The 27790-nt window shown below is 41.7% G+C and overlaps 1 protein-coding gene across 1 annotated transcript in view; it reads left to right on the plus strand.

Moving 5' to 3' along the window:
* Epsti1 (epithelial stromal interaction 1) overlaps positions 1 to 27790 on the plus strand; it is a 172625-nt gene that overhangs the window by 59766 nt on the left and 85069 nt on the right. The window contains exons 9-12 of the mRNA XM_051160606.1: positions 1332 to 1364; positions 3183 to 3266; positions 15636 to 15709; positions 21755 to 21854. Of these exons, the coding sequence (XP_051016563.1) occupies positions 1332 to 1364; positions 3183 to 3266; positions 15636 to 15709; positions 21755 to 21854 (291 nt within the window). The remainder of the gene's footprint in view (positions 1 to 1331; positions 1365 to 3182; positions 3267 to 15635; positions 15710 to 21754; positions 21855 to 27790) is intronic.

Genomic DNA, 27790 nt, shown 5'->3' on the forward strand with positions numbered 1-27790 from the left:
TGGTTGGGGATCACTACAACATGAAGAACTGGGTTAAAGGGTCGCAGCATTAGGAAGGTTGAGAACCACTGAGTTGGAAGGTGAAGCTTTGCTGAGGAAAGTGGATAGCTGTGGTTGGGGAGGCTTGAGGTTTTATAGCCCCACCCACTGGTCACTCTCTTCTAGCTTGGCCCCACCCACTGGTAACTCTCTTCTAGCTTGGCCCCACCCACTGGTCACTCTCTTCTTCCAGACTGTGGATGCAGTGTGACAGCTGCATTACTGCTCAGGCCATTTTGCTCTTCTTGAATGGGTCTCCTTGAACTGTGAGCCAGAATAAGCCCTCCCCTCTTTAAACTGCCTATTTTGTCACAGCAAAGAGAAAAGCCATCTACTCTGCACCGTCCCCTGTCCCTTGCCAGCCCATGTTCTGGTTCATTCTTTTCTTGTATCACTTTCTAAGAATAAGTTTGTCACAGACTTGGAGTTCATTTGTGTTGGCCAACTACTCCTGGGCACGAGGTCTATGCTGAAGAGACACTGGGTTGGAGAAAATGGCTTTTTTTCTTTCCCAGCAGGTGTCCATTGCAAATTGTTTCTTGGGTGGTTGTGGGACGCAGTGTCCATTTCTCCTCCTCTGTGCTGGAATTTTGTCTGGTTTGAATCTGTTCATACTTTCCTGTGCTGCCACAGTCTCTGTGAGTTCGTATGTGCATCAGCCCTGCTCTGTCAGGCAGACACTGTTTCCTTGGAGTCATCTACCACCTCGGACTCTTAATGACTTTCTGTCTCCTTTCCCACCCAGATCCCTGGGCCTTGAAGAGTAGGGCTTTGATGAAGACATGCCATTTAGAACTGAATCCTAGCTAAAACAATGTGACTTGTCATTTGCTCGTATGGTGTGATTCTCTTCCCTTTAGCCTGTTTCTTATGCACTCCTTGAAACACAGCTTAGCATCACCCACTTGGAGAAGGTGTCTTTGACCCTGTTTGGTTATGTGTCATCCTTGTTAGCTTCATCTGTCATGACAGTTGTCATGCATCGGCACTGTAATCATTGTCTCTCTGACTTCCACATGAGGCTATTCAAGCCTGGGATCTTGTTTTGACACAATGCTTGCACATAGGAGGCTTAGGTATTGTTTATGAATGAATGCATTATAAGTATATCTTACAATGGATAAAGTGTGCATTGGTTTAATGAATAAACTTAGAATCCATTATTATATCAAGTGAATATTTAATACTACAAGAACTATGTGAATACAGTGATTTACACCTGGCTAGTACTAAGAACTAAGAAAAAGTAGAAAATGAAATGTATTTTATCCTGTTTTTTTTTTTTTAAACAGAAACTACCAGGCCTGCCTAGAGATCCCAGCTGGGTAAGCATGAATTAGGGTTACAGGGGATTTTGAGCTCTCCATAGCGAAGGCACCACATGACTCCCCTGTTCCTGTAGCCTTTTATATGGCACCTCCTATGTATAATAAGCACCTTATGTTACAACTGAAAAATAGCACTCATATCCTGATACAGAGCAGTGTGACACATTTATCAAGAAAGTACTCAAGTAAAACTCATGTTCCCTGTCCAAACCATAATATTCACCTACATTCACCTTCATTGCTCCCTGGATCTGATATAGACTATTCATGACTGAGATTGGCTTTCTCTAATATAAGTGGAAGAGGCGTGAGAGAGCCGCCGCCCACCTCCTGTGGTTCATCACGACTCCGTGGTTTAGGGCTATAGATAAGGGAAAACCATGGAGTCTAGGTTTCCTGTGTGATGAAACAGGCTTTGGATAGATGAGGGATTTCAGAGCACACAGAGCTCCACTAGTCTCACTGACACTGCTGCGTGATGTGATTCTGAAAGCTTCTCCCCGTCCCTGAGGAGTGGCTCTTACTGCTAGGTGGTAGACGGATCTTTATAGTTATAAGATTTGGGGAATATGCTAGGAAGTACTGGAGAAAAAACGATAGTAAGGGAATGGGGCAGGGGATCAGCCTACATGGGCTGTCTGGTGTATTAGTCCAGAGCATGAGGCCTGAACTATATGGCTTTCTCACATGCTGCTGCCGGGAGTTTTATGAGATTACTGGGGCATTAGGTCATCAGGTTGTGCCTCTTGCCTTTAGGAGGCTGGGGCTTCACAGCCGCTGTGAAGTAGGAAAAGTACATGGCACACGAACAAAAGACAGATAGTCTGTGCTCACGATGGGGTTTACAGCCAGATAAACCCATCGTAACTGGAAAATATTGCAAGTTGGGATGTATTGAGTGTATGTAACCCAGCAATCACCCTAGCATAGCAACATCACAGGCTGTGGAGTGTCAATCATTTCTCCTCCTGATGGCATGGCTGATGGGATCGGTGGCTTGCTCCCACTGACAAACATCCAGAGGTAATGCGTTACTGTGTATCGCTAGCCTGGGAGGAGACCAGAACTCAATTCTGCTGCATGCGCATCAGTTTTGTGCGACCATAAAGTTGCAGGGGAGGGGACCCCCAAGTGAACCATCATAAGTCACAGACCTTTAGTGCTTGAAATCGCGTACATTTTATATGTCTGTCAGTAGGCCAGGGTGTAGGCTATGATGGTGAGTCAGAAAGACCACAGGGCATTTTCTTGAAGGCACTGGCTCTCCCAAGGCTCCTGTGGCTTCCGAAAAAGCTTTTCATTTCCTCTTCTCAGGCATAGAACTGTGTTTGGGGTGCATATAAAGGCTTAGAAAGAAATACTTCGTTGGAATTACATGGTATTTATTACCAGTTGACAGAACATAGTAGGGCACCATTAGTGAGCAATGGCAACAATGATGCTTCTGAAGCCAGTGCCGTTGCCACTTGTCTGTAAGAGAGACCAACCAGTTAGTTGGAATAATCTTGGAAATATCTACAGCTTTCCACCAGAAGGGATGAATTATGTTGGTTATCTCCAAGGAGAATTTTTTACAGCTTAATTAAACAAACATTTAAATCATCCTTTAAAATGTGCTGGATGACTGTGCTTACACTAGCCTTCTTTTTATATATCCCAGGGGGTGTCTTCAGATGTATGCATAAATCACTCAGCAAGCAAGTGTGGACGGAACGCTTAGTGTACACTCCAAGTGGAGGCAGAGTTATTAACAGCAGTCCCTTGGTAGCAAGATTAATACACTGAGGTGACGCATCTCCACTTGTACCTTTACAGGCCAGCAGCCAAGCACACAAGAATTCTCCATGGAAGGAAGACAACCAAAAATTGCAAAAGACGAGGGACGGACAACACCGGAAGGTAATTTACAAGGCCTTCCTTGTTACTGCAGATTGTTTCAAGTACCACGTGCTTTCGAAGGCTTGGTGAACAGAAATGTTTAGATTGTTTAAAAAAAAAATGGAAACATTGACAGCACATTACCAACATAAGATGCATTCTGGGTTTGTCCTATGGAGGTGGCTCCTTCCAGCTAAAACTTTTAAATACATAACCAAACCTACAGTGGTTTGTTCTGTGTTGGCCACATTCGGTGGCTGGCAGTTCACAAAGAAGAGGACAGCACACATAAGAACAACAAAGCACAACCAACCCCACCCAGTAGCCAGGGCTTTATGAAGTTACAAATGATGTCCACGACAGATTCCAATGCTTTGAAGGAAGCAGACTTTATGAAACTGGTTTAAATGTCTATAATACACGTGTATACAAATGCGAGGCATTCTACACACTCGGAGCAGTAGACATCAGCCGGATGAATGCAGAGCCTCCTAACATTTTAAATGGCTGCCTTTCACAATGTAAAGTTTCTGGTCTGGTAACTAAAACTATTCAGGGTTGTGACTTGATGGTCCAACGTGCTGTGGATAAGTGGGCTCAGAGAGTGGAGAGCATATGTGATGAAAAGCAGACAGAAAAATAAAGCATTGGACTTTCAGTTGTAGAGGCACTCAGGAACACATAGTAACAAGGGCTGTAGAGACACAGATGCGAAGCTGTGAGAAGGGCAGTGTGGTCCATCACTGCGCCGGCTGCCTGCTTGTCTTCCACATCCTTGGCTTGTCTCCAGGATTTGCCTCTATCTTGCATGGCCTATGTGGTAGAAAAGGAAGAGACTATGCCAGACCAACGATTCAATCCCAACTCATCTCATGCCCAGGGGATTTCCAACACTCTTTGACTGTGGTTGGTTTTCACTATGGGCACAGGCTGTAGAGTTGGTTGGTGAGGCTGCAGCAGAGTCGGCCTTTCAGTGTAGACTGTTATTGATCTGAAATAGTCTGATCATCTCGCTAATTATCTTTCAGGTAAATTTCCTTTGTGCGTTTCTGTACTTCATCTAGTGTTTCCTGTACCTCGTTGTTTTTAATGTTCATGTGGCCCCGTCTCCTTCTCTTACTTAGCTTTCACCCCTCTGTGCCACTGCTTGAAAATACAGTTCTAGTGATAGGAGTGGCTGGCTTTCCTTTTCATCCAGTTTCATAGTCCCTTTTCATTTGTGGCTTGATATGTTCTCATTTTCTGTGGTTGGTCGTTCATTTGCACATATTTGTGCTCTCACCACGTAACTGACATTTCATTCACAGTCTTTTCTTTATTGTTATGATCTCTGCTTGCATTTTCTCCATTGTGCTTATTAAGCATTTCTCTCCCCCACCCCTCCCAATATTATGAGAAGATTTACAGTGCTTCTATTTCTGTTTTTAATCTTGCTGTGCTGCCTTTGCTTGTCTCTTCAGATCTGAAAATGTATGTATCTCTCTGGCTTTGTATCTATCCTTATTCCCCTGTTCCATCTCCACTAACCATCTGCCCTCACAGTCCCCCCTCACCATCCCCGCTCACCATCCCCGCTCACCGTCCCCCCTCACCGTCCCCGCTCACCATCCCCCCTCACCGTCCCCCCTCACCGTCCCCGCTTACCGTCCCCCCTCACCGCCCCACTCACCATCCCCCTTCACCATCCCCCCTCACCATCCCCACTCACCATCCCCGCTCACCATCCCCTGTCACCATCCCCACTCACCGTCCCCCTCACTGTCCCTGCTCACCATCCCCCCTCATCGTCCCCCCTCACCGTCCTCGCTCACCGTCCCCCCTCACCGCCCCCCCTCACCATCCCCCCTCACCATCCCCGCTCACCATCCCCGCTCACCATCCCCGCTCACCGTCCCCGCTCACCGTCCCCCCTCACCGTCCCTGCTCACCATCCCCCCTCACCGTCCCCCCTCACCGTCTCCGCTCACCATCCCCCCTCACCGCCCCCCCCCTCACCATCCCCGCTCGCCATCCCCGCTCACCATCCCCCGTCACCATCCCCGCTCACCATCTCCTCTCACCGTCCCCCCTCACCATCCCCACTCACCATCCCGGGGACATCTATCAGACGGATGCCAGACTTGCAGGAGCCCTTCTCCATACATCTTCATTGCTCCTCTTGTTTCCTCACTCTGAAGAGGTCACTGGATCACCCCCCTGCTCATGTTCCCTCAGAGCTCTCCACTGCGCTTATTTGATACCTATATTGAATTCATTTCCTAACTAAAGCCACCTATCTATCTGCTTTAGCGTAGCATGGTTTTGCTTTATGAGTCTACTATCCTCATCCCTCTACTGATGCCAACTGTACAGATATTAAAGTTCTCTACTTAAAATACCGGCTTCATTTCCCCTATTTTATCTTGGCTGCGTTTGTTTCTTAATATTTTGTAGTTCTTGCTTACGCTTGCTTGAAAATGCTTGGATATACACCCAAGATGAGCAGCCACTGCCTTTCTGTGTGGTCACAGGCACCTGGTGTGTGGCGCTGTTTCTCGCGGAGCTCATCCTCTTTTCCTTTGTCCTGTGCGTCAGGAAAGACCCCGGCACCCAAACGCCCTAAATGCTGCCCTCCAGCTGGTGGCCACAGTTTAAGGGTTACTTGAGGATTACCTTAGGACGCTCCTTTGGAGGCACAGCTAACTCAGCCCCAGTGTATTCTGCTCACGTAGTTTTCCATGTAACTTACCCTGTCCTCCTTACCTTGTTGTCCTTGCTTATAGCCCTTTATGGCTTGACTGTGCTTCCCGAGTTTTGTATGGTTTTTGATTTTAATTTAGAAAGCGAAAAGACAACAAGGGAAACCAGGAAACACTTAAATAACGAGACAAAATTGTTATGGAGGCCATAGAAAGTAGGACTGCTAGATTCATGTGGGAAATGCATGCAGAGCTGTGCACACAGAAAGGAGACTATAACTTTTAAATCCGTTTAATGCTTAAAAAAAAAAAAAAAAAAAAGACATGAATTATGTACCAAGGAATTTACAGCAGAAACAATAAGTGAAACTAAAGGAAGTAATTAAGATAAGAACAGAAATTAATAGGTTAATAAGTAGAAACTTTATGAGGCAGCTGTTTTGAAACTCTGGCCACATATTCTGTGATAAAGTCAAGGGATGAGGGAGTGTGCAGCAAGCACGATCCGGGAGAGATTAAATGCACGAGCATGAACATGCACCATTAGACCTGCGAGGCCAGAGATGGAGCTGCGGGAGGACCAAGCTGGGTTTGCTGCAGGTAAGGCTAGGCTAAGAAACTGAAAATCTACAGGAAGTGAAAGACTCTCTGGGAAAACGTAAAATGACAAATAGTTTAAAACTCACAAAGACAAATAAAAATGCTTTGGTTTAGAAGGTTTCCTGGAAGTTCCTTACCCCAACAGACTAAGCTTAATGTTAGAAGGGAGGTCCTCAGAAGTTTTTCAGGAAGGTTTTTTTTTTTTTTCCTTGTACTTAGAAACTATTCCAGATCAAGGAAAAGGATTAAACATTTTAGATTTTCTTTTACCTATTGTTTAAGTACACATGCACGTAAGTGTGTCACACACACACAAAGAGAAAAAGAAAGGCATAAATATTTTAAATATAAAAGTTTCAAAGGATAAAAGATTTAATGTTGAAAAGAAAACTGAAGTAGAGTTTTTCTCCTAAATAATAATTTACCAAGACAAAATCGAGTTTATTCTAAAAATTCAAAGATAACTGGCTCTTACATTTTTTTATATTTTTATATTTATAATAGGAAAAACTACCAGGAAAAATGTTACGTTGAAGAAATGATGGAATTTTTAATTCTATCAGTTAAACAAAATTTAAGTAAACTATAATAAAAAGATATTCTTCACATACATATAACTTTCCAAACCCCAATATATATATTATGTATATATATAATATATTGTATATATATGTATGTCTATATATAAATATATATTGTATGTATATATACATACATACATATACATACTACTAATGCCAAAATACCAGAAATGAGCAATATAAGATCACTTATAAGCCCTCCCATATAGACCAAGTCCATTATGGAAACTCTGACACATGTGTCTCAAAGCTATTTGAGGGAAAGCTGTTAATATTGCACGGAACAAGCTTTGGGAATTATTTTAGCCAACTTGATAAGGCAGGAAATGAAAACTTGAAAGGAACTTTTCTAATTATTGGAGACAAGCTAATATTTATGGATGAGAACAATTCGCCTACACAACCCAAGAGGGATTGTTGAAGCGTGATTAGCCAGATTGAAGTCCATATGAGAGCTGGTTACAAGAGATTTATCACAAGGGAATGCTCTCAAATGCCAGCGAAAATTGATTAGAAAATATAGTGAAGTAAACTGTGTTAAAAAAATCATTAAGTAGCTTAAAACAAACAAACAAAACCAAAGCGTAACTTTTCTTTATCCATAAAAGTCCATTTGAATAAACAGAGATGGTAGTATCCCTGAGTGGAAAAACTCAACGTTGCAGTAATTACAGTGGTATTCAAATTTGTGAGTTTAATTCCAATGAAATTTAAAATACTCTGAAAAAAATAATCTCTGAATCTAAACCCTGAGAGTAATGCAAAAATTAAGTGAAAACATTTGGAAAAATCACTACTGATTTATGTGTTTGCTGGGGCAAGAGCTTACATAAGTGGGTGTAACATGGTAGAGACAAACTCCATGCTCTTACCGGTGACAGGAGAAGCTAAAAGCCTCCTGGGCACTATCAAATTTTAAAAAACAACGGTTGTAAATGGTATTAGCTTATTTTTGACACAGTGTCATACTATGTAATAGCCCAGGCTAGCCCACTGAGCACCGGATGATAAGTCTGTAACACCACCGTGCCTGGGAAAGATACACATTTGTTCTGAGAAAATAATCAGAGATGCCCACCGGAAGTATGCACACATTTGTTTTACTAATGATTAATGAAAACTTGAAACGATCTGCTCACCGGTAGAAGACTGGAAGGTTCTGCCAGGCCATGTGGCCGTTACCAGCACATTTTAACGACAGGAATATGTTCGCATTTGTGAAAACGAAAACAGGTTAAAAATAAAGAGCGGGCAGATTTTCAACCCTACCTCCTGTCACTGCGCCTTGTGTGGATTGCTTCCTCGTGGCCCAGCCTTGCCTGTTGTTGTGTGATGGCGCTGTTATTTGCCTCGTGACATTTTGTCAGGATCAAAAGAGAGGAAGCACGTGAGAGTTGACCCTAACGCCTGGCACATGCTAAGCCTGATAATGTGACCCCAGGGGCTTGTTAAGGGACTTATCTCTAGGGGGAATTTTATTATTTGTTTTCTTTTATGGTTTCTACATTTTTTGCAGTAAGTCAAACCTTCAGCAGAAGAAAAACCTTTTTTTTTTTTTTTTTTTTTTTAAGAAAGAGAGTTGATGTGAAATGTTTCTAGGTGAAAGATCACGGAGCAGGACTCCATTTGTTAATATTTACACTGAGCGACAGCGCTCACAGGCTCTAGTCAAGGGGAAATCTCAGCCATACTCTAATCTTTTTTCCTTAAGTGTTCTACCTCACCATATAATTTTCTTGACTATCCCACTCCACCCACCAGTGCTTATCTCCTTCCATTTGCTTGGGTGTCTCTTACTTTTCCAAAATTCTTTCTATCTTTTCGCTTCATTATTGCTGGTCAAGGTCATGGCTGTTCTTCAGCTAAGGTACCCTTTCTGAGAGGGAGCCTGAGAACCAGGCTCTCTTTAGATTCTCTCATCCCCTCAAAGTCTTTTTTTTTTTTTTCCAGAGCCGAGGACCCAACCCAGGGCCTTGCACTTGCTAGGCAAGTGCTCTACCACTGAGCTAAATCCCCAGCCCCTCTCAAAGTCTTTTATAGCAAACATTCAATGGCAAGCATTTAACTGTCCTGGCCTCGAGCCTCCTGCTTCCACTGCGCTTTGCCTCCGGTTGAGCTGAGAGAACATTCTCTCCTGGGAGAGATTCATCCCCGCTGGCGAAGGCAGCACTCTGCTGTTTACATGAAGCACTCAGGCTGAACCATGTCCGTACACGCCACAGTCGGAATCGGACATGATTTCAAAACCGCCCTGTCTTCGTTTTCAGTTAGCACACTCAGGAGTTGCTTTGGGGGTCTGTCTTTTGTTCTAGCCTCATCCTTCCTCAGCGCTTCCGGCCTTTGCACACACCAGGGCTCTTCTGATAGTTTAGGACACTGGGAGTAAAAAGAAGCCAAGAGTTGATTTTACCTCTAGCAGGAACCGCCCATTGTTCTGCTCCCCTCGGTCAGACTGGGCTCCCGGTACTGGTATTGATGCTTGGAGCTGTGCAGCAGCTTTCCAAGCACACCGCACCCCACCCCACCCCACCCCACCCCACCCCTGCCCGTTGCAGCAGACTGCTCACAGGTATCGGCTCACCAGACCTGTGTTTACATGGCCCATTCTTGACATCTCAAGATGGTGTCTTCCCATTTCCCAGGAGAGCCCTCTTCATCATCTGGAGCTCTCCATGCCTGGAGAAGGCCCACTCCCTCTCCTCGGAGAGCTTTTATGGATATACTTAAAGCCATTGCATATTCATTTCTCTTGTTTGTCTTTCTTGCTCTGTATTTCTGTGTTATTGTTGGGACTTAGGTTCAACACTACATTTCTTTTTGCTTCCTTTTATGTTTCTTTCTGGGTCAACTTCCTTTTAGAGTGGTTTCCCTCTGGAAAGAGCTGCACTGAACTTGTATTTGCACAAATTCAGGTGTCTGGGGGAGTGGCTGGTAAACACACACACACACACACACACACACACACACACCACACACACACCACACACACACACACACCACACACACACACACCACACACACACCACACACACGCACACACACACCACACACACACACACCACACACACACACACACACACACCACACACACACACACCACACACACACACCACACACACAACACACACCACACACACACACACACACACCACACACACACACAACACACACACACACACACACACACACACACACACACACACACACACACACAACACACACACACCCCGAGTGAGACAAGGGTCAAAGGATGTCTGGTATATTGTGCATCATAGACGGCATTTTGATTTTCTTCATGTTACTGTCTCAGTCCCGGGAACCACAGCAACTTACTTTGTACTTTCTCAACTTGACACTGCCCTTCCATGTGAGAACTCAAGTAAATGAGCCACAAATGTGCTTATTAGGCATGCAGACATATCCTCGGCGGCTGTCAGTTCAGCAGAACAAATTAATTAGTTGAAATTATCTTTCTTGGTACCAAAGAAAAACCAGCCTCTCTTTGGAATTCACTGTGCTGATGATGGAAAACAAGCCCAAGAGCAGCGATGCCAGCCCCTCCCCTTCTGCCATCTGGAACAATAGATGTGCCTCATCAGCTCCAGGCCCTGCTACCCACCAGGTCTTCCTCTCCTCTCCCCATCTTTGCCTCTGCAAGAGGATACAGTGCATGTCACCCTCTTCCCCACCTCTCCCATCCCCCTTTGCAGTTCTGAGCTTCCTAATACACAACTTCCCGTTTTGTTACCTCTAAATGTTAAAAACTGTACCTATTAGAACCTTTTTACTGATTTGCTTATTTTAATACATTTTAATTAGAGTAGAATTATATCATTAAATGAAGAAAAAAATTAAGAAGGCAACAGTGTCCTCTTATATGAAGTAAATCCACAGGGTGGAATAATGAAGTAATAAGTACATAGAAAGATCATAAAACCCAAAGTGTATCATGTTAACGCTCTATCCAGCTACTGTCCAAGTCCTCTCTGAATGGAGATGAACATATTCTTGCATTTTTCCACAAAGTATTTTAAATATGATATATGCAAACATACAAAAGTGGAAAAGGGTGCGCCAGAGAGATGGCTGAGTCATTTATAGGATACTTGTTGCTCTTTTAGAGGATGTGGGTTCGATTCCCACCACCCACATAGTGGTGGCTCACAGCTGTTTGTAACTCCAGTTCCAGGGACTCCAGCACCCTTTTCTGACGACCACAGGAACCAGCCACACATGATGCACATATATATGTGCGTGCAAAATGCTCTTGCCAATAACATTTAAAAATCTAAAAGTTGAAGCGGTTATTTGTATATAGTTTCTATTTATATGCAAGGATACTAAGAAAACCACTCTAGGTTTTATTTTTATTATGTGTGTGTGTGTGTGTGTGTGTGTGTGTGTGAATGTGTAGCATGTGTGCCTATGTGTATATATGTTCCCATGTACATAGACACACATGCATGTATGTGTCTATGTATGTGTGTTCATGTGGAGGCCAGAGGTTGATGGTGAGCATCTTCCTTGATCACTTTCTACTTTAACTTCTTGAGGTAGGGTCGCTCACTGAACTCAGGAGCCACCACTGCCCTGGGCCTTTTGATGCTGGGATTGCAGGTGAGCCACTATGTCCACCACACTTTTATGTGAGTCCTCATTTTTCTGTGGTAAGGTCTTTATCCACCCTAGTTGCTGCTCTACTTTTTATCCACGAATGTTTCTTACAGCCCTTTCCCCAAGCCATGCTTTATTCTCTGTAGCTGTTTCATGGAATTCTATTATGTGGACGACCCATATATTTATTATTCCTCGTTGACAGCCATTAAGATTTCCCCCAACTTGACATCCACAGTTTTGGACACAGCTGGAAACATCTGCATCCACATCCTACTCATCCTCAACTGTATCTACAGAGGATACACACATTTTATTTCTTGGTGACTATTTCTATGTTGTGTTCTAAAAACTAAAATTTGGTCCACTCAGGGGAATGTCCCCAATTCTCCATCAGATTTTTCTGGGTTTTGTCAGTATGGTAGAAATATTTTTGTCTTGTTTTTGATTCCTGTATCTCTGAGTGAAGATGAGAATAGCATTGACCTGACAGATAATCTCTAGTTTTTCTGTGTGCTGCCTACTCTTAGCCTTCTGCCTCCTCTGCGTGGTTGTTTTCTTCTCCTTGCTAGTTGGTTCAGGTCTTCAGTTGCCTTTTCAGGCCCCAACCTAAAACAGCCATCAAGCCACCGAGTCTCACATCAACTTTAATATCCACTGTGTATGACTGGGGCTGTGTTTTCTTCTCACTTAGTCACAAATATCCTTCCCCTAAAATAGGATCTGCAGGAGAGCAAGGAGCTCATCTGTCTTGTGTGCCACCATAGAGCTGTCACACCCATCTGAGCCTGGCTCAGTTCAAGGCACTCAGATATTGTGTTCAATCAATACATGGAACACATCAAATTAGCTCATGCGTGTCACAAATATTTATTGGTTCCTATTTTACTTACTTTAAATCTGACTTATGGTATTTTTATCAAAGTGGAAGCTATGGATTTCTATTCAGCTGAGTTTATCAGCTTCTTTCCTTCTGTAACTTTCTTCACTAATTTTATGAATTTACCTGTATTTCTTTGGAAGATGTTTGTGATTTTATCTTTTAGGTCCACAGCTTAGGTTTCTATCAAATTTATTTGTGTTTATTCGATGAAGGATCTAGTTTTGATTTTTCTTAGTATTTACTCAGTCTATTACCCTTCCCTGAACTGCCCCCTGGACAGGCGCAGCTCAAGTCTGCATGACCATATTTCCACGTGCATTGGAGCTCTTGACAGATCTAGTTCTTTCTCACTTGTTTTCTTTTCACATTATTTTTTTTGTGACTATGATTACATTCTTGAATTTATTTCCTAATAAATTCCACAACAATTTTGTTTATATCTAGTCTCTCTCGTCTCATTTTCCACAGAAATGGACAATACATGATCCATAGTATATATATATATTATATACTATATATATAGTATATAAAATGTGTCCAAGAACAAAAGAGTAGATAAGGAGATAAGGGGACTACAGCTAAAAGAAAAAAAAAGTCTTATTTAATTACTTTTTGGAGAGTGAGATTCAACCCAGAACCTCAGACGTGACTGGCCAGTGTTCTACACAGAGTCCCACTTCTAGATCCTTAGCAAAGGTGTAGCTGGAGAGTGGCTAGCAAGTGATAAATGACTACGCAAGGCAGAAGAAGGCAGAACTCACATGCAGGAGGCAGGAAGACACAAACTGATTAAAGTGCAGGATGCAGAGGCACGTGGCACCTCCAAAGGTTGGCGTTAAAAGACAACTAATTCGTTATGCAACGCAAAGATCACATACACAGCAACACCAGGCAGACTCAGCAGGTTGTATTTATGTATTTATGCATATGTACATAGCAATGATAATCAAGGACTGTGAGGAGGGAAGCATGGAGGGTGGAAGGGAGGAGGGACGTGCAGGTTGGAGTAAAGAGCAGGAAGGGGGAAGTGATGTAGTTAGATTTTAGTTAAAATTTTTAAAAAATGTAAGAAACAAAACAAAACAACAAAAAACAAGAGGATGGATTGGAGATGTTATCGAGGAGCTACAAGAGCCTGAGGCCCTGTCCGCCGCCACACGGAATGTGAGAGAAGTGTCTAAAAATGAGAATGGGCTGTATGACTGGGTGGAGGGGGTGGGGGTGGGGGAAGGGATTGAGATTCCTGTGAACATAGTAATACAGACATCAATCTCATTCCATGATAAAAAATGAAATTAATATAACCAAAATTAATAAGTGGAATATAAATGTTTATTGCAGAGATAATTTAAACAGATTAAGTGTGGACTCAAGAGGACTTGAGAGAGGATGGAGGCAGAGGAGGGGGCAACAGCTAGTACGGCATCACTATAAGCCTGGAAAGCACTAGTATGTGCTTCTCATACCTGGATTTATTTTTTGAAACAGGGTCTTAATGGGTAGCCTAGGCTAGCCTCAAACTTGGTCTTTAGGCCCTAGCCTTCCAAGGGCTAAGATCACAGACCTGTGCGGCTATGCCTCACTATTTGACGGAGTATTAAAACTGTGTATACATATCAGTGTTGATAAAGAAGAAGGGACAGGATATGTTCAGGGGTAGAGCACCCGCATAGCATATCCATGACCCTGAGTTTGGTCCCCAAGGGGGAAAATATGACTAGCAGATTAAAAGAAATAGAAGAGCTTATGTCATTGTGGAAAATAAAGAACTCCAGCATTAAGCTTGGCATCTGGATCTTGGGAAGCGTTGAATGGTGAATATTATGCATTATTTTGAAAAATCTCCATTTTCTCTTATTAACTGGGAATGAGGATGAACTAATGTGCAGTAGGAACTGGGAAGTGACAAATTTAACCGTTATGTATAAGAAAGGAGTGTTTTTTTCTTTGGAGAGGAGAAGAGTTTGAATGAAGTTTAAAAGAAAATGTCAGTATGAATTTTTAGTTTATATGAGACTTTTCACCAAGAAATGTGATGGTTCTAAAACACCAGCCATGGCCCCAGCTACTCATTGGTACACATTTGTCAGGACATGACAACATAGTCTCACCAGAACACCTCTCTAGCTCAAGGACTGGCTTATGACTTGGGCCTCGTACTTTTCTTTTCTTTCTTTCTGTCTTTCTTTCTTTCTTTCTTTTTCTTTTGTTTATCTTTGAAATAGGATTAAAATTTGGTCTGCCTGAAGGTATATGATGGGTATTCAGGAAATCTTGGCTTCAGTCCTGTGGTATGACACTATAAACGGAGCATCTGTGTCTGCAAAAAGTAACTACTTCCAAGAAGACATTCAGAATAGTTGAAACTAGAGACTCACAGTCATGTGATGCAGTTGAAGCCACGATGCCCCCCATCCCCCACCCCCCATCTTCCATCCCCCACATCCTCACACCCCCACACCTTAACCCCTGGAGCCTAAAGTTCTGGTATCAGGAGATATAACTATTAAAAAATAGCTGTAACTGTTCAACGTTAGGGGAGAACTTATTCTCTAAGGCTGAGAATGCTTTGCCAACAGAATTATACTGCAGAAACTGGGTCCAATATTTACTTTTAAGTTGCAATGGATTTTTACTAGGAAAGAAATGTTACAAAAATACTCAGAAATGGTATTATGTGATGTTCTTAAAGGAACTAATTTGATTTGTTCTTCTTTGTAAGACACAGATGAGTTTGAGTCACAACGTATTTTCTTCTTCGTATGTTGTACATCTTGGTCTAATTTCTTGACCATGCACATTGGCTTTTTAATCTGACAATTTTACACTCACGGAGCTATTCTATTAGACTAAGCTGCAATTATTTTTGCTACCTACTTATACAAGGAAAATAATTTCATGTCTAAATAGATTTAAGTAGGAATTTCAGAAGTGAAATGTACATCAGCTAAGGTTAAATGTGTAATTGATTTGGGTGCCTTCGGTTCAACCATGTTAATTGAAAACCATATCTTAAAACTTTTATTGTTCCTAGAATAAATTACTGGAAACTAAAGGACAGCACCAAGAGGAAGAAAGAGCCCAAATCCATCAAGCTGAGCACTGGAGGTATAACTGGCCAATAAAATGAACATCCTTGGTAAAATCAATTACTTGTAAAGTTTTGTTGCATTTGGGGAAAACATTAGAGCAGAACTGAATAATGTTCTGGAATCCATATCACCTCTAAATCATTGTTAATGTGTCACGTGTGTGTCTGATATGCCAACTGCTTCATGTCTATGCATATATTCACTTGTATATATACAAATGTACATGCACAGAGAATAGCCACTCTTATTGGATTAAGGATGTTCAAACTCATATGAGAAGAGTAAATCATGGGGTTGGAGAGAGAGCTTAGTGGCTAAGAGAGCTTCCTGCTCTTACTGAACACGCGAGTTGAATTCTCAGTGTCCACATCGGCAATCCACACTTTCCTGTAGCCCCTATTCCAGGAAATCTGAACCCCCACTGGTTTCTGTGGGCACCTGTACTCATGTGAGCATGCATGCACTGGATTAAATCAAGAAGGCTGGACTACACCTTCTGTTTGTCCCCTTCCATGCAACAGAGCATAACATCCCCCTGAGACTACATGACGCTCTTTGTAAATGACTCTGGAGTTAGTGGATTGATAGAGATGGTTGGACCCCAGGGCTTGGGCACAAACACTTGGGGAGAAGCTCATTAAAGATATTTTATGTTGACTAACACATTAGAACAGGGGGGAAAACTCCAGGTAGAAGCAGCAAGTAATTTTTAACAGTTTAAGTACACTTTGTTTTCGAGATTATATATAATTACAATAGTTCTCCCTTCCCTTTGCTCCCTTCAAACTCTCCCGTATACTCCTTGTTCTCTCTCAAATTCATGTTTTCTTTTTTTATTAACTGATATTATACATATATACATACATGTGTATATGTATAATATACATTATATATGATACATACATGTATATGACATAATACATATTATATACCATGTATTATATTTTATCTATCCATACTTCTTAGATGAAGTACATTCAAATTCATATGAGAGGACTGAATCATGAGTTTGGAGAGATATATTAGTGGTTAAGAGAACTTACTGCTTTTAGAGAGAACCCAAGTTGAATTCTCATAATATATTGTAATATATAATATATGTATTACACACATATATACATACATATTATGCATACATATATATTCCTAAATATAACCTGCTCAGTCTGTATAGTGTTACTTTTATATATGGTGTTTTTAATAAAAGATTTATTTATTTATTATGTATACAGTGCTCTGCCTGCTTGTACCCCTGCAGGCCAGAAGAGGGTATCAGATCACATTATAGATGGTTGTGAGTCACCATGTAGTTGCTGGGAATTGAACTCAGGACCTTTGGAAGAGCAGTTAGTGCTCTTAATCACTGAGCCGTCTCTCTAGCCCTTGTATGTATGTTTTTAGGCCTGACCATTGGGTACTAAATAATCATTCACATACTCCTCTCCAGGCAGACTATTTCTCCCACGCTCAGCATCCCTTAGTTGCTTGTAATTCTTTGTGTAGGGTTGGGGTCTCTTGGACTTTTCCCCATGCATTTTGACATGCCTGTTAGTATCTTCCTTAGTCAGCTCATGTTTGGACAGACATGTTGGTGAGACTTTATGGGTGTATCTTTTGACATCAGTAGCCTACACAATTTCACAGCAAACACCCTGATATCAGGTTTAAGTGCTTTGAGAATACCTGGCGAGACTCGACATGACATAAATGTTGGAACATTGCTAATAGCACCATACTGACTGTCTCTGCTCTGATAGGTTCCTCCTGGGAGGCTCCTGGGTAAAGTATCATCTAAGATACAGGTGTAAGGGCTTTCGTGATTTAAGGAAGCATATTCTATTTGCAAGTGGATAGCTTTCTTATGCATTTAACTTCTCCCATCACTGAAGGGTTGTTACGTTTTTATGTTATTTTATTTGCTTATTTTTATGCTTAAGGATACTTTTCCTGCAAGTATGCCTGTGCATCATGTACATGCTTGGTATCTGCAGAGGCCAGAGGTGGGGCACCAAGTCCCCTGGGACTAGAGTTACAGATGGTTATGAGCCACCATGTGGGTGCTGGAGCTCGAACCTGGGTCCTCTGGAAGCACAGCCAGGACTCGTGACAGCTTCGCCACCTCCCCAGTCCCACTGAAGGATATTTTTGACATGTAATTATTTCATTTTGTAAATGAGAGACTCTGGAAGATGTCCAGTAGATGCCCAGTTCTGAGGGCTCTGCTATCTGCTGGCAGGTGCTGATGTCATTTCAGTATCCTATGCTGCTTCTATGGGTCTTACAAAGTTCTATTAAAACAGCAAATGTGAGTTTATATATCTTAATCTGATAAGGAAACATCAAAAGCTCATGGCGTTGACTAGGTAGGTTTGCTAGGTAAGTTGAGGGGTAGAAGGTACCCTCACTGCCTACTTATAAAGCAGGCTGTAAATTATCTAGTTATTTTTATTGGTTTTGCTCATTTTCTCTTTCAAAGTCTTTTGGTTAGAAAAGTACTGATATTGTTTTTATATATACAGTGTTTGTTATCGGTAGCCAATTATTTCTCTGTATTAATTAGATTAAAAAGCCTTAAGCATCTTAAAGATAGCAATGTATCACATTAATAGTCCCCATTGCTAATAAATTAATCTTTGATGGGTGCCAAATAAAAGTACATGGTATTTGATTAGAGGTGGAAAAGGTTGCTTTTTTTTGTTACAGGAATCTTGGTCATCATTCCTTAAATTTATAGTTTATACTGCAAAATACATAAATATTGGTGGGATGGTTTGTTTTCTATACCTATTTTCTCGCTTATTGATTCTGGTGACACATAGATCCAAATTAAGCCCACCAGGAAATCTCTCTGGATAATAAACCCAATAATCAAGTCTGAAACAACTAACCCAGCCTTTGGACACATAGTTTATGTCTCTGATCAATTTTTGAAAAGAGCTTGCCTGTGTGCTGCCTTTAAAGTTTATAGAGTGCATTCATTCCCATGGCTTCATGAGATAGGCATCCAGTAACCTCTTAATGAACAAAAGTAATAGTGTCTCTTCTGCAGGAAACAGCACAAACTCTGTACTATGTGCACAGTGCATAGGGTGCATACATTAGGTGTCTTCGCCAGATGCATGAGTTCATGTGCACAGCGCATAGGGTGCATAAGTTAGGTGTAGGCTGGGTGCATGAGTTCATTAGAATTCAAAAGGCTTCCTCCTTTTTAGAAGCTGACATAGAGCAGTACTCAACCCTGAATTTATGATAGAAAACTTGTGGGATTTTATGCAAGCTTTTCCGTGAGTCCTGCAATGAGCATACACCTGTACCTGCCCCTGAACCTGAGCCTGTGCAACCATTTCAGCAAGAGCAGCACCTAAGATCCCCCACAGAAAGCTGGCAGAGCACCGGTTCAGAGGCTTGATGAATCTGGGCTGTGAGGTGAATGATAGGATGAACTTCATGGATTTATGAGAACGCAAACCATCTCTGAGTAATAGTTCTTAATCCAAATTAATCCTCAGGAAAAAAAAAAAAACCCAGAGCACAAGTTTAGAAATAAAATGTAAACAGTCTTAAACAATGAGGGCGGGGGAGGGAGGGAAGGAGGAGGGAGTCAGAGCAAGCACGAACCTTTCCTCCATATTTGGATTCCTATTGGAGATGGAGAGAAGCGAGCTGTGCACTGCCTTGGTCTTTGGCTGGGCCATTTTGTAGTGGACAAGCCCTGGGTTGTTACATTAGGAATGAATGACAGGCGGGGCGGAGACAGTAAACTGGAAGTGACACTTATGGGAGCTGGAATGTTAGCCACCGGCATGAGTGAGATCAGGAAGACAGTTATCAAGCAGCTTGCAAGTGGTGGGAGGACATTGGGGAAACAGAGAAAGCTCTTTTTTTTTTCATTATGACTGACCAAAAGCCTAGATAAAGTGGTTGGGGAGATGGTTCAGCCGTAAGGTGCTTTCTGTGCAATCACAAAAATCCGAGTTTGGATCCTCAGTACCCGTGTAAAATGCTAGACCCATCTATGGTCCCAGTGACTTTGTGTGATGGTGACAGAAGCATGGATCATATATATATTGAGAGAGAGAGAGAGAGAGAGAGAGAGAGAGAGAGAGAGAGAGAGAGAGAGAGAGAGACAGAGAGACAGAGACAGAGACAGAGAGACAGAGACAGAGACAGAGAGACAGAGACACAGAGAGAGAGAGAGACAGAGACAGAAAGAGACAGAGAGAGAGAGAGAGAGAGAGAGAGAGAGAAATTGAGGCTAGCACCTAATGTTGGCCTCTGGCTTCCACATATATTTGCAGGCACACACACACACACACACACACACACACACACACACACACACACACACACGACAAAAACACCAGTGTGTCCACAGTCCAGAATGCCCTTGGTTGTGTTGCTCACAGGGCAGTCAGGGTGGTTTCTTCTCATTAGCATTCAGTAACTTAGTAAGAGTCTTCTCAGCAGGCAGGCTGAGAGATTCTGAGTAGTGACTCAGACATGGAATCCTGCAGCGAGCCAGGCTGTGGCATTTGCATAGGTTTCCAGGGTGAGAACAGAAAGCTGAGATGTAGCCACCGCCTAGGAGGGGAGAACTGACTTGTCTATACTCAGAGATCAAAATGATCCCAAATACAGTTGGCATCTTGGCTAGCACTGAGTGCAAGCGCACAGACAACCTATATGACTGGGCTACCTCCCCCACCCCCCCATTGTTTCCTGATTGTCTCAGAGAGTTGTGACTTGTGGCCATCCCCCAGGACCTAACCCTGCTTTCCACTACTGAGAAGGAGGCTAATGTGTTCAGTTCCCACCTTTCCCTTCCTTCCACAAATGTGTGCTAAATAGCTGCTTATGCTAGGTGTTGATTCTGCCCCCAAGAGAACTGCTGCCCTTCTAGTCTTACCTTTTAAGTTGCTAAGTCACTCACTGCTATTTGTCCCCCTTCTGAGTGCCCAGCTCTACTCAGCTATGCACAGGTGACTTAGACGATGGCATTGAAATGCCCATAAAGACAACTGTTTAGTATAATGATCAATTATCAAGCGAACCTCCAGGTAGTTATCTGTAGAAACAGTCACCCCATTGTTTCTGTGAGTCTATTTATGGCTTTAACACACTGAGTAGGAAATACTCAGAAAAAAAAAACTGTCTATAGCTAATGCGTTGCAGCCATTTTCCTGTATCATTCTTTAAAGAATACAGTATATTAAGTCTTTAACTTTATATGCAGCATGAATACTGTATTAAATACTATAAGTCATCCACAGACCATTTAAAGCTATAGGAAGACAAGTCAAGGGTAGTAGTGTGATGTCATTTTACAGAAGAGACATGAGCATCCGTGTTCTTTGGTACCCACAGGCATTCCTAGAGCCATCCCTTCTTGGATATTGAAGGACAACTTGTTAGAGCATCACTATGCTTGCAGCCCTTATCCCAATCTCTGTGAAAATCCCTTGTATCCTCCCATTCTTCCCTCCCTCCCATTTTCCCCTTATTCCCCTCCCCTAATATCGAATTTGGTGGCTTCAAGCACGACAGAATAGCAGAGCAAGGGGTACTTATTCTGCCTTTTGAAACCTGAATTTCTTCCTTCTCCTCACAGCCTGCTCATTTTCTTTCTGCCTTTGTCTCGTGTGATTGTCTCCTGGATGACTGACAGTGCAGTAGTGCTTTAGCAGGCAGCCTTCTGTCTTGCAGCAGTGCAGCCACAGAGCTTTCTGCCCCCCACCCCACCCCATCCATTTAGTTCTTTCTGCTTCATTCCTTGGCTTACTTGGGTGACCAGAGCACTTGTTAAGATGATGGAGACATAGTGGAACTCTCATGTTGAGAACTGATACCCTTTTGGCTTGAGGCATGACTGTACCAGCCTCAGTAAAGGACTGTTACCAGACTGCGTATGTCGCTGGACAGATTTCTATAGATCTTCTCTAAGCTGCAGGGAAGAAGCAATCCCCACACCAGTTTGTATAGTACATTCGGTTCTCAAAAAACCTGCCAGCCCTGCAGCGGGATTGTTACTCATGCACATTTTTTTGTTTGTTTTGTTTTAAAGGGTAAATAATGCTTTTCTGGACCGACTCCAAGGGAAAAGTCAACCAGATGGCCTTGAGCAGTCTGGAGGCCGTTGGACTATGAACAGTACCAACAGCTGGGTGAGTTTTTTCTTTTCTCTTAAAAAAATTACTTTTCCAAGTCCAAGAATAACAATAAGCGAGCATTTAAAAAATATGTTGAATTTCCATCACCACCACAACCATCACCATCATCTCCATCAATGTGTTCTGTGATGGGTAGTCAAGGTAGTTAATTTAGGGAAAGAGAGATTGGAGGAAAAGGGAGCTCAGGAGGAGGGGAGGAGCAGAGAGTGGAGGCGAGAAAGAGAAGGATTTCAGTTTTAGCATGTAAGGCCTGGAAGGTTTTTATCACCTTTTGTCCAGACCCACAACAAAAGCAAATAAGCATTTCCCCCCAAGGAAATTTGAAGTGAAATGTGGCTATGAAAACAGTCAGCACTCTTCTCTAGTAATGGGCCCTCCCTGTGAAACCAGCACACCAAAGAAACTAGGAGTTAACTTTTCACTACAATATGATTTAAAAAAACCCCAAAATCCTATAGCCAAAGGTACTTTTGGAAGATGAAATGTCCTTATGTATTTCTGTGGGGAAAAAAAACCCTGCAACTCTATGTATTTAATGTGTTTTTGTGTGCAATATATTCTTGAACCAATGACAAAACTTCAAAATGTGTGTGACTACAATGTGTGCAGAATCACAATGTGTTTTGTAGTTTAATTAAATCTCAAGTGAATGAGGACTTAAACGTATTTGTGTGTGTGTGTGTATTATATGTGTGTTCATATACACATATGCATGTATATTTGGAGTAAGGAAATCAGATAGATATTTCTAAATCATCACAATCCAACAAAATAATCAAGTGCGGGGCTGGTGAGGTGGCCCAGAGGATAAAGGGGTTTGTTATCACCTTGCTCCCTGGGATCCACATGGAGAAAGAAAGAGTGTGCTTCCACAAGCTGTCAGCTGACCTTGCAAACATGCTGCGGCGTGCCCTACCTCCAAATAAATAAATATGATTTTTAAAAAAAAGACACAAATCAAGTGCTTTTAAACCGCGAAACTGGAAAACAAATAACTTAATAAATAATTGAAGAACAAACGTTCATTGCGGATGAATCAATGTATTAGAAATCTTCTATGCATGAGTCCTCAGAAGGCAGCTAAAAGTTAAATTTGATAGCTATTATTAATACATACATATTAAAGATAATTGACTGTAAGCACACTTGTAAAGACTGTACCTTGGATGAGTCTATTCTATCCACAGTGTAAGTTAATCTGCTCTGCTGTGGCATTCAGAATCTGGACAATGTGAAAGAGAGTGAACACATTGGAAACTCAGTGTCTGCGTTGTGTGATGGAATACACACAGTGCTGACTCATGCATGGAATATGTGAGTAGGAGTCATAAGAAAACATATACTTGGGAATCAAATTTGTTCAGGACTTGAAATTTCACTATTGACTTTTCATTTCACCACCACTTAACAACTTCTAACATCTAGAGAAAGCATCCAGGATCCAGGGGCAGACAGGGGAACACGCAAGTGCATAGCAGGTGGGATTCAGCTAAGGGCATGATGTGGAGACCCTGCTCCCCAGTGACTATTGGGGAGTCGCTTAGAGAATTGTTTATAAAATTGTTGTTTAGACTGAAAAGATCAAAGAGAAGACCACAATATTCTAATGACATAATGGTGACAATGATTGGGTCAAAATTTTCTAATAAGGGCAGGCACATCCAAATCCAAGGTGGTTATTGACTCTTCTCTTATTTGAAAGAACCAATGACAGAAAGGTGAGGATGACCGTAGACTCTCCTCCTCAATGTCTGCTCACACAACAGCATCTACCTGGCTCAGTTAGGGACCAGAGTCTCTCTTTTACCTGATGGGACACTTTGTTCTACTTCTCATTGCTACACTTCTCTCGTTAAAGCCCACCAGTGTAGGTAATTTGCTGACTCTGACCTAATTTCTTACTTTTTGAAAGGCCACCTCCTCTGTAGCTCAGGCTGGTATGGAGCTCTCAATCATCCTGCCTTTTCTCAGTGCTTCGGGTTACGGGTGTCCACCATCTTTGTCTGCCTCTATTTTTTATGTTAAGTGCACTCTACCAGTGGATGTTGTTGTTGTTGTTGGTTGTTTGTTTGTTTTTCTTTTATGATCTTTTCATGGCCACTGACCATGTTTGCAATGAGGAAATCCATGGCTACTCTTCAGTTTCTATCTCTGGCCTCTCAGAACTTAACAAAGTAAATCTTTTCCCCCTTCAAAATTATTTCTTTGCATGGCTTCTAGGATACACTACTATCCTGAGATCCCACATAGCTCAATGTCTATTTCTTTCCATTCTCCTTTCCCAAATCTCCTGTGCCACAGGGAAGCCACATTAATACCTTAGAGGCCTTGTTCTGCTTGAGGAAATTAACTTCCTTCTATGTGCCTTCTGCTCCTGCAATTCTACTCTCAACCTCATCCTTTTCCTCTAGACTGGCACAAACAGTTGTATCTCCCAGGGTATAAATGGGCATTTCAACCTCCATATGTCTAAAACTTAGTTTTAAATATTTTCCGTCCAATAATTCTCGACAGCTTTACTGAAGTCGTCCTCTGCCTAGCCTCTCCAAATGCAGTTCTAAATCCTGACGGTCACTCCCTACACTGCTTTCTAACATTCACAGTTACATGTATGGAATCTGTTCTCAGTAGGAGAACAACAGAGGTCATACCTTGTCAGTTTTCTCTTTAAGAACCCTCCGGGGCTCATAGAATTCCTTTGTCACTTGGAGTAAGAGCTGGGATCCTATACATGGCCTCATGGCATGCTGCCTGAGGTGGACCCTCTTGCACCTTCTGGCTCCTTTCTGTCATGGATCTCTCTGCCTGTATTAGCATCCTTGTGGGTATTTAAAAATGTTGTGACACTGACTACCTCAGCTAAGGGCCTCTACACATCTTCTGCCTTTACATACTTCTTCAAAGTGTCTGTGTCATTCGTTTTCCTTCGACAGCTTTCTTGAATTCCATCATTGTAATAGGATTACCGTGGCTGTTCTCCTTTAAGACTTGCAGTACCCTCCGCACATCCCACTTTATTTTCCCATAACATTCATCCTTTTCTACCATACTTTCCTAACACATCTATTTATACATTTGGATGATTGTTTTTAACCTCTCTGAACACAGGATGGGTCTCTTGGGTTGTTTTGCTCACTGATGTACCCCCGAAAAAGAAACCATGACTAGAACCTACTGCAAACACTTGAGAACAAGTCGTCGAGATTTTACATTATGAACACAACAAAAGATTTAGGCAAATGCTTTGATATAGCAAAATGAATAGGTATTGAATTTAAAATAGTTGTGTAGGAAGCATTTGCTAAAATAAGAATGAGACTTGGAATAATGAACAAATCCAAACACAATTAAAGAGAGCCAAGGAGCTGGAGAAATAGAGAAATAGCTCAGTTAAGAGTGCTTGCTGCAGGCTGGGCATGGTGGTGCACTCCTTTAATCCCAGCACTCGGGAGGCAGAGGCAGCCAGATCACTGTGAGTTCAAGGCCAGCCTGGTCTACAAAGTGAGTATAGGACAGCCAAGGCTACACAGAGAAACCATGCCTTGAAAAACCAAAAAACCAAAAAAAAAAAAAAAAAAAAAAGCTTCTTTCCTTAGAGAGTCCAGACCCACCTCCTAGGGATGGTCCTACTCACAGTGGACTGAGCTCTCAGACACCAAGTAGCAATTAAGAAAATGTCCCACAGATTTGCCCATTGACAGAGTCAGTTCCTCAGTTGAGGTTCGCTTTCCCTAAGTATGTCAAGTTCACAACTGACTCTAAATATGACACCTGGTATATCACAAAACAAACCATAAGAAAAAAATTCTACTAAAATAATATATCTCATAAATTCTGTATCATCATTTATATAGATACGGAGAAAGGGTTTGATGAACTCAAGTGTCCATTTGTAGTCAAAACTTTTATTAAAGGAGGAATGTAGGGGAGGTTTCCTTGTTTAATAATGTCAGAACTATATAATAAAATTTTAATGAAAACCTTTCATTAAATTATATGTAAGTATTGAAAAGAAAAGCCAACTTTAATGCCAGCACTCGGGAGGCAGAGGCAGGCGGATCGCTGTGAGTTCGAGGCCAGCCTGGTCTACAAACTGAGTCCAGGATGGCCAAGGCTACACAGAGAAACCCTGTCTCGAAAAACCAAAAAAAAAAAAAAAAAAAAAAAAAGAAAGAAAGAAAGAAAGAAAGAAAGAAAAGCCAATATATGAAATTACATCACATATGATGCAATCATCTACACAGAAATCCCAAAGAATTTATATTTATATCAGGACAAGTAAGGGCTCACCAATATTGACTTATTTAGAATCAGTATATAAAACCTACATTCATTTCTATACATTTGGAGCAAACAACAAAACAGTACAGAAAGAGACTTGGGGGAAATGGAGTAAATAACTGGTGAGTTATACCTTCTTCACGGAGAAGAATGAGTTCCCAGTCTATGGGTTAGCTATGTGTCCAAAGCAAAGAGTCATGGAGAGTTGAAGAGAAGGACATACACAGGAGGACTTTATTTAGGATGGCTCACAGTTGGTATGGCCAGGCCAAGCGTGTATGTGCAGTTTTGAAGTATGACAGAGTCATGGAGAACACATCCCTGGGGGAAAATGGATGCTGTAGCAGATGCTTTGGGGACCATTGACTACCTACCTAAACTAGATTCCTTCTTGACACCAACTCCCGGAGAATCCAAGCTTATAGAGAGAAAAGAAACCTTTTTAAGTTTTAGAAGAAAATTGAAGACATTATGTATAAAATTGAGCTGGGGAAGGATTTTACATGACCCAAAATATAAGCCAAAAAAGAAAAAGTAACTAGAGCTACATTAAAATTTAAAACATCTATTCCTTGAAGGATCCCAACCCAAAGCCAGAAGAGAATACCAGAAACTGGACCTTTATTCTGGATGTATTTTGTGAATACCAAACAGACTAAAGTTAATACATATGGTGTATTACCAATGGGGCATTTAGTTAAAAGTAAATGGATGGCAATTGGGCCTTCCTAAGGAATGTGAGAGAAGAGCTGTACTCCTAATGATGGATGGGGCTGGGAGGAAACACAGGAACCAGTAGGAAGCCAGTGGCAGAGAAAAAAAGGAAGAAGTCTGAAAACAAGGAAATATGGTAAAATCCACAAAAAGGATAGTTCCTTGAAATGTCACGTAGATTCTTGGGCAGGAGGCCCCTACTAAATGTATGTTGGAATGACAGGCTGGATTGATTTTTTTTCTTAAACTTTTATTTCATCATAGTTTGACATTGATCCATGTTTATAGTTATTTTTCAACAATATTAAGTTACCTATATATTTTTAAATTCATTTTTATTTATTTTTTTTGATTATTGTACATCATAATGTATTTATTAGAATTCAGGAATTCCTTGTCATAACTAATGGTGACACTAGATTTTAAAGTTAATTTTAAGAGAGAATAAAAAAGCAGTGGGTTTTAATATAAAAATTTCATGCATAATAATATTCCATGGTTATTAAATTCATTTTTATTTAGTAAGATTTCATATAAGTTTTCATGAGGCACCTAATTAATGTTGAACATATTGAAAGTTGCTGTAAACTATATTTAAAGTTACAATACTAGGCAAGACTTTACGGGACACTGACATATCTCTAAATACATTCTCTTCAAGGGCAGTTAAGAACTTGACATGGCCTCTGAGTTTCCTAGAGGGCTAACAAACCAACAATTGTCTAGATCCCAAGCATACTGTGGCCCAATATTATACAAGGCTGATGCTTTGAACATGGGAGAGGTGGGGACTCCTTAGTCCATCTGTCAACCTCAAGATCCCCTTAGTAGTGACCTTCATGGTGAATAATCCAGTGTGACTCCCCTTAACACATTTCCATTTCGGTTCCTCTAGTCAGATTCTGTCCTTGGTGGGGGAGGTGCCAACAATTATG

Source organism: Acomys russatus, chromosome 18 (genome assembly GCF_903995435.1).
Source record: "Acomys russatus chromosome 18, mAcoRus1.1, whole genome shotgun sequence".
Lineage (NCBI taxonomy): Eukaryota > Metazoa > Chordata > Mammalia > Rodentia > Muridae > Acomys > Acomys russatus.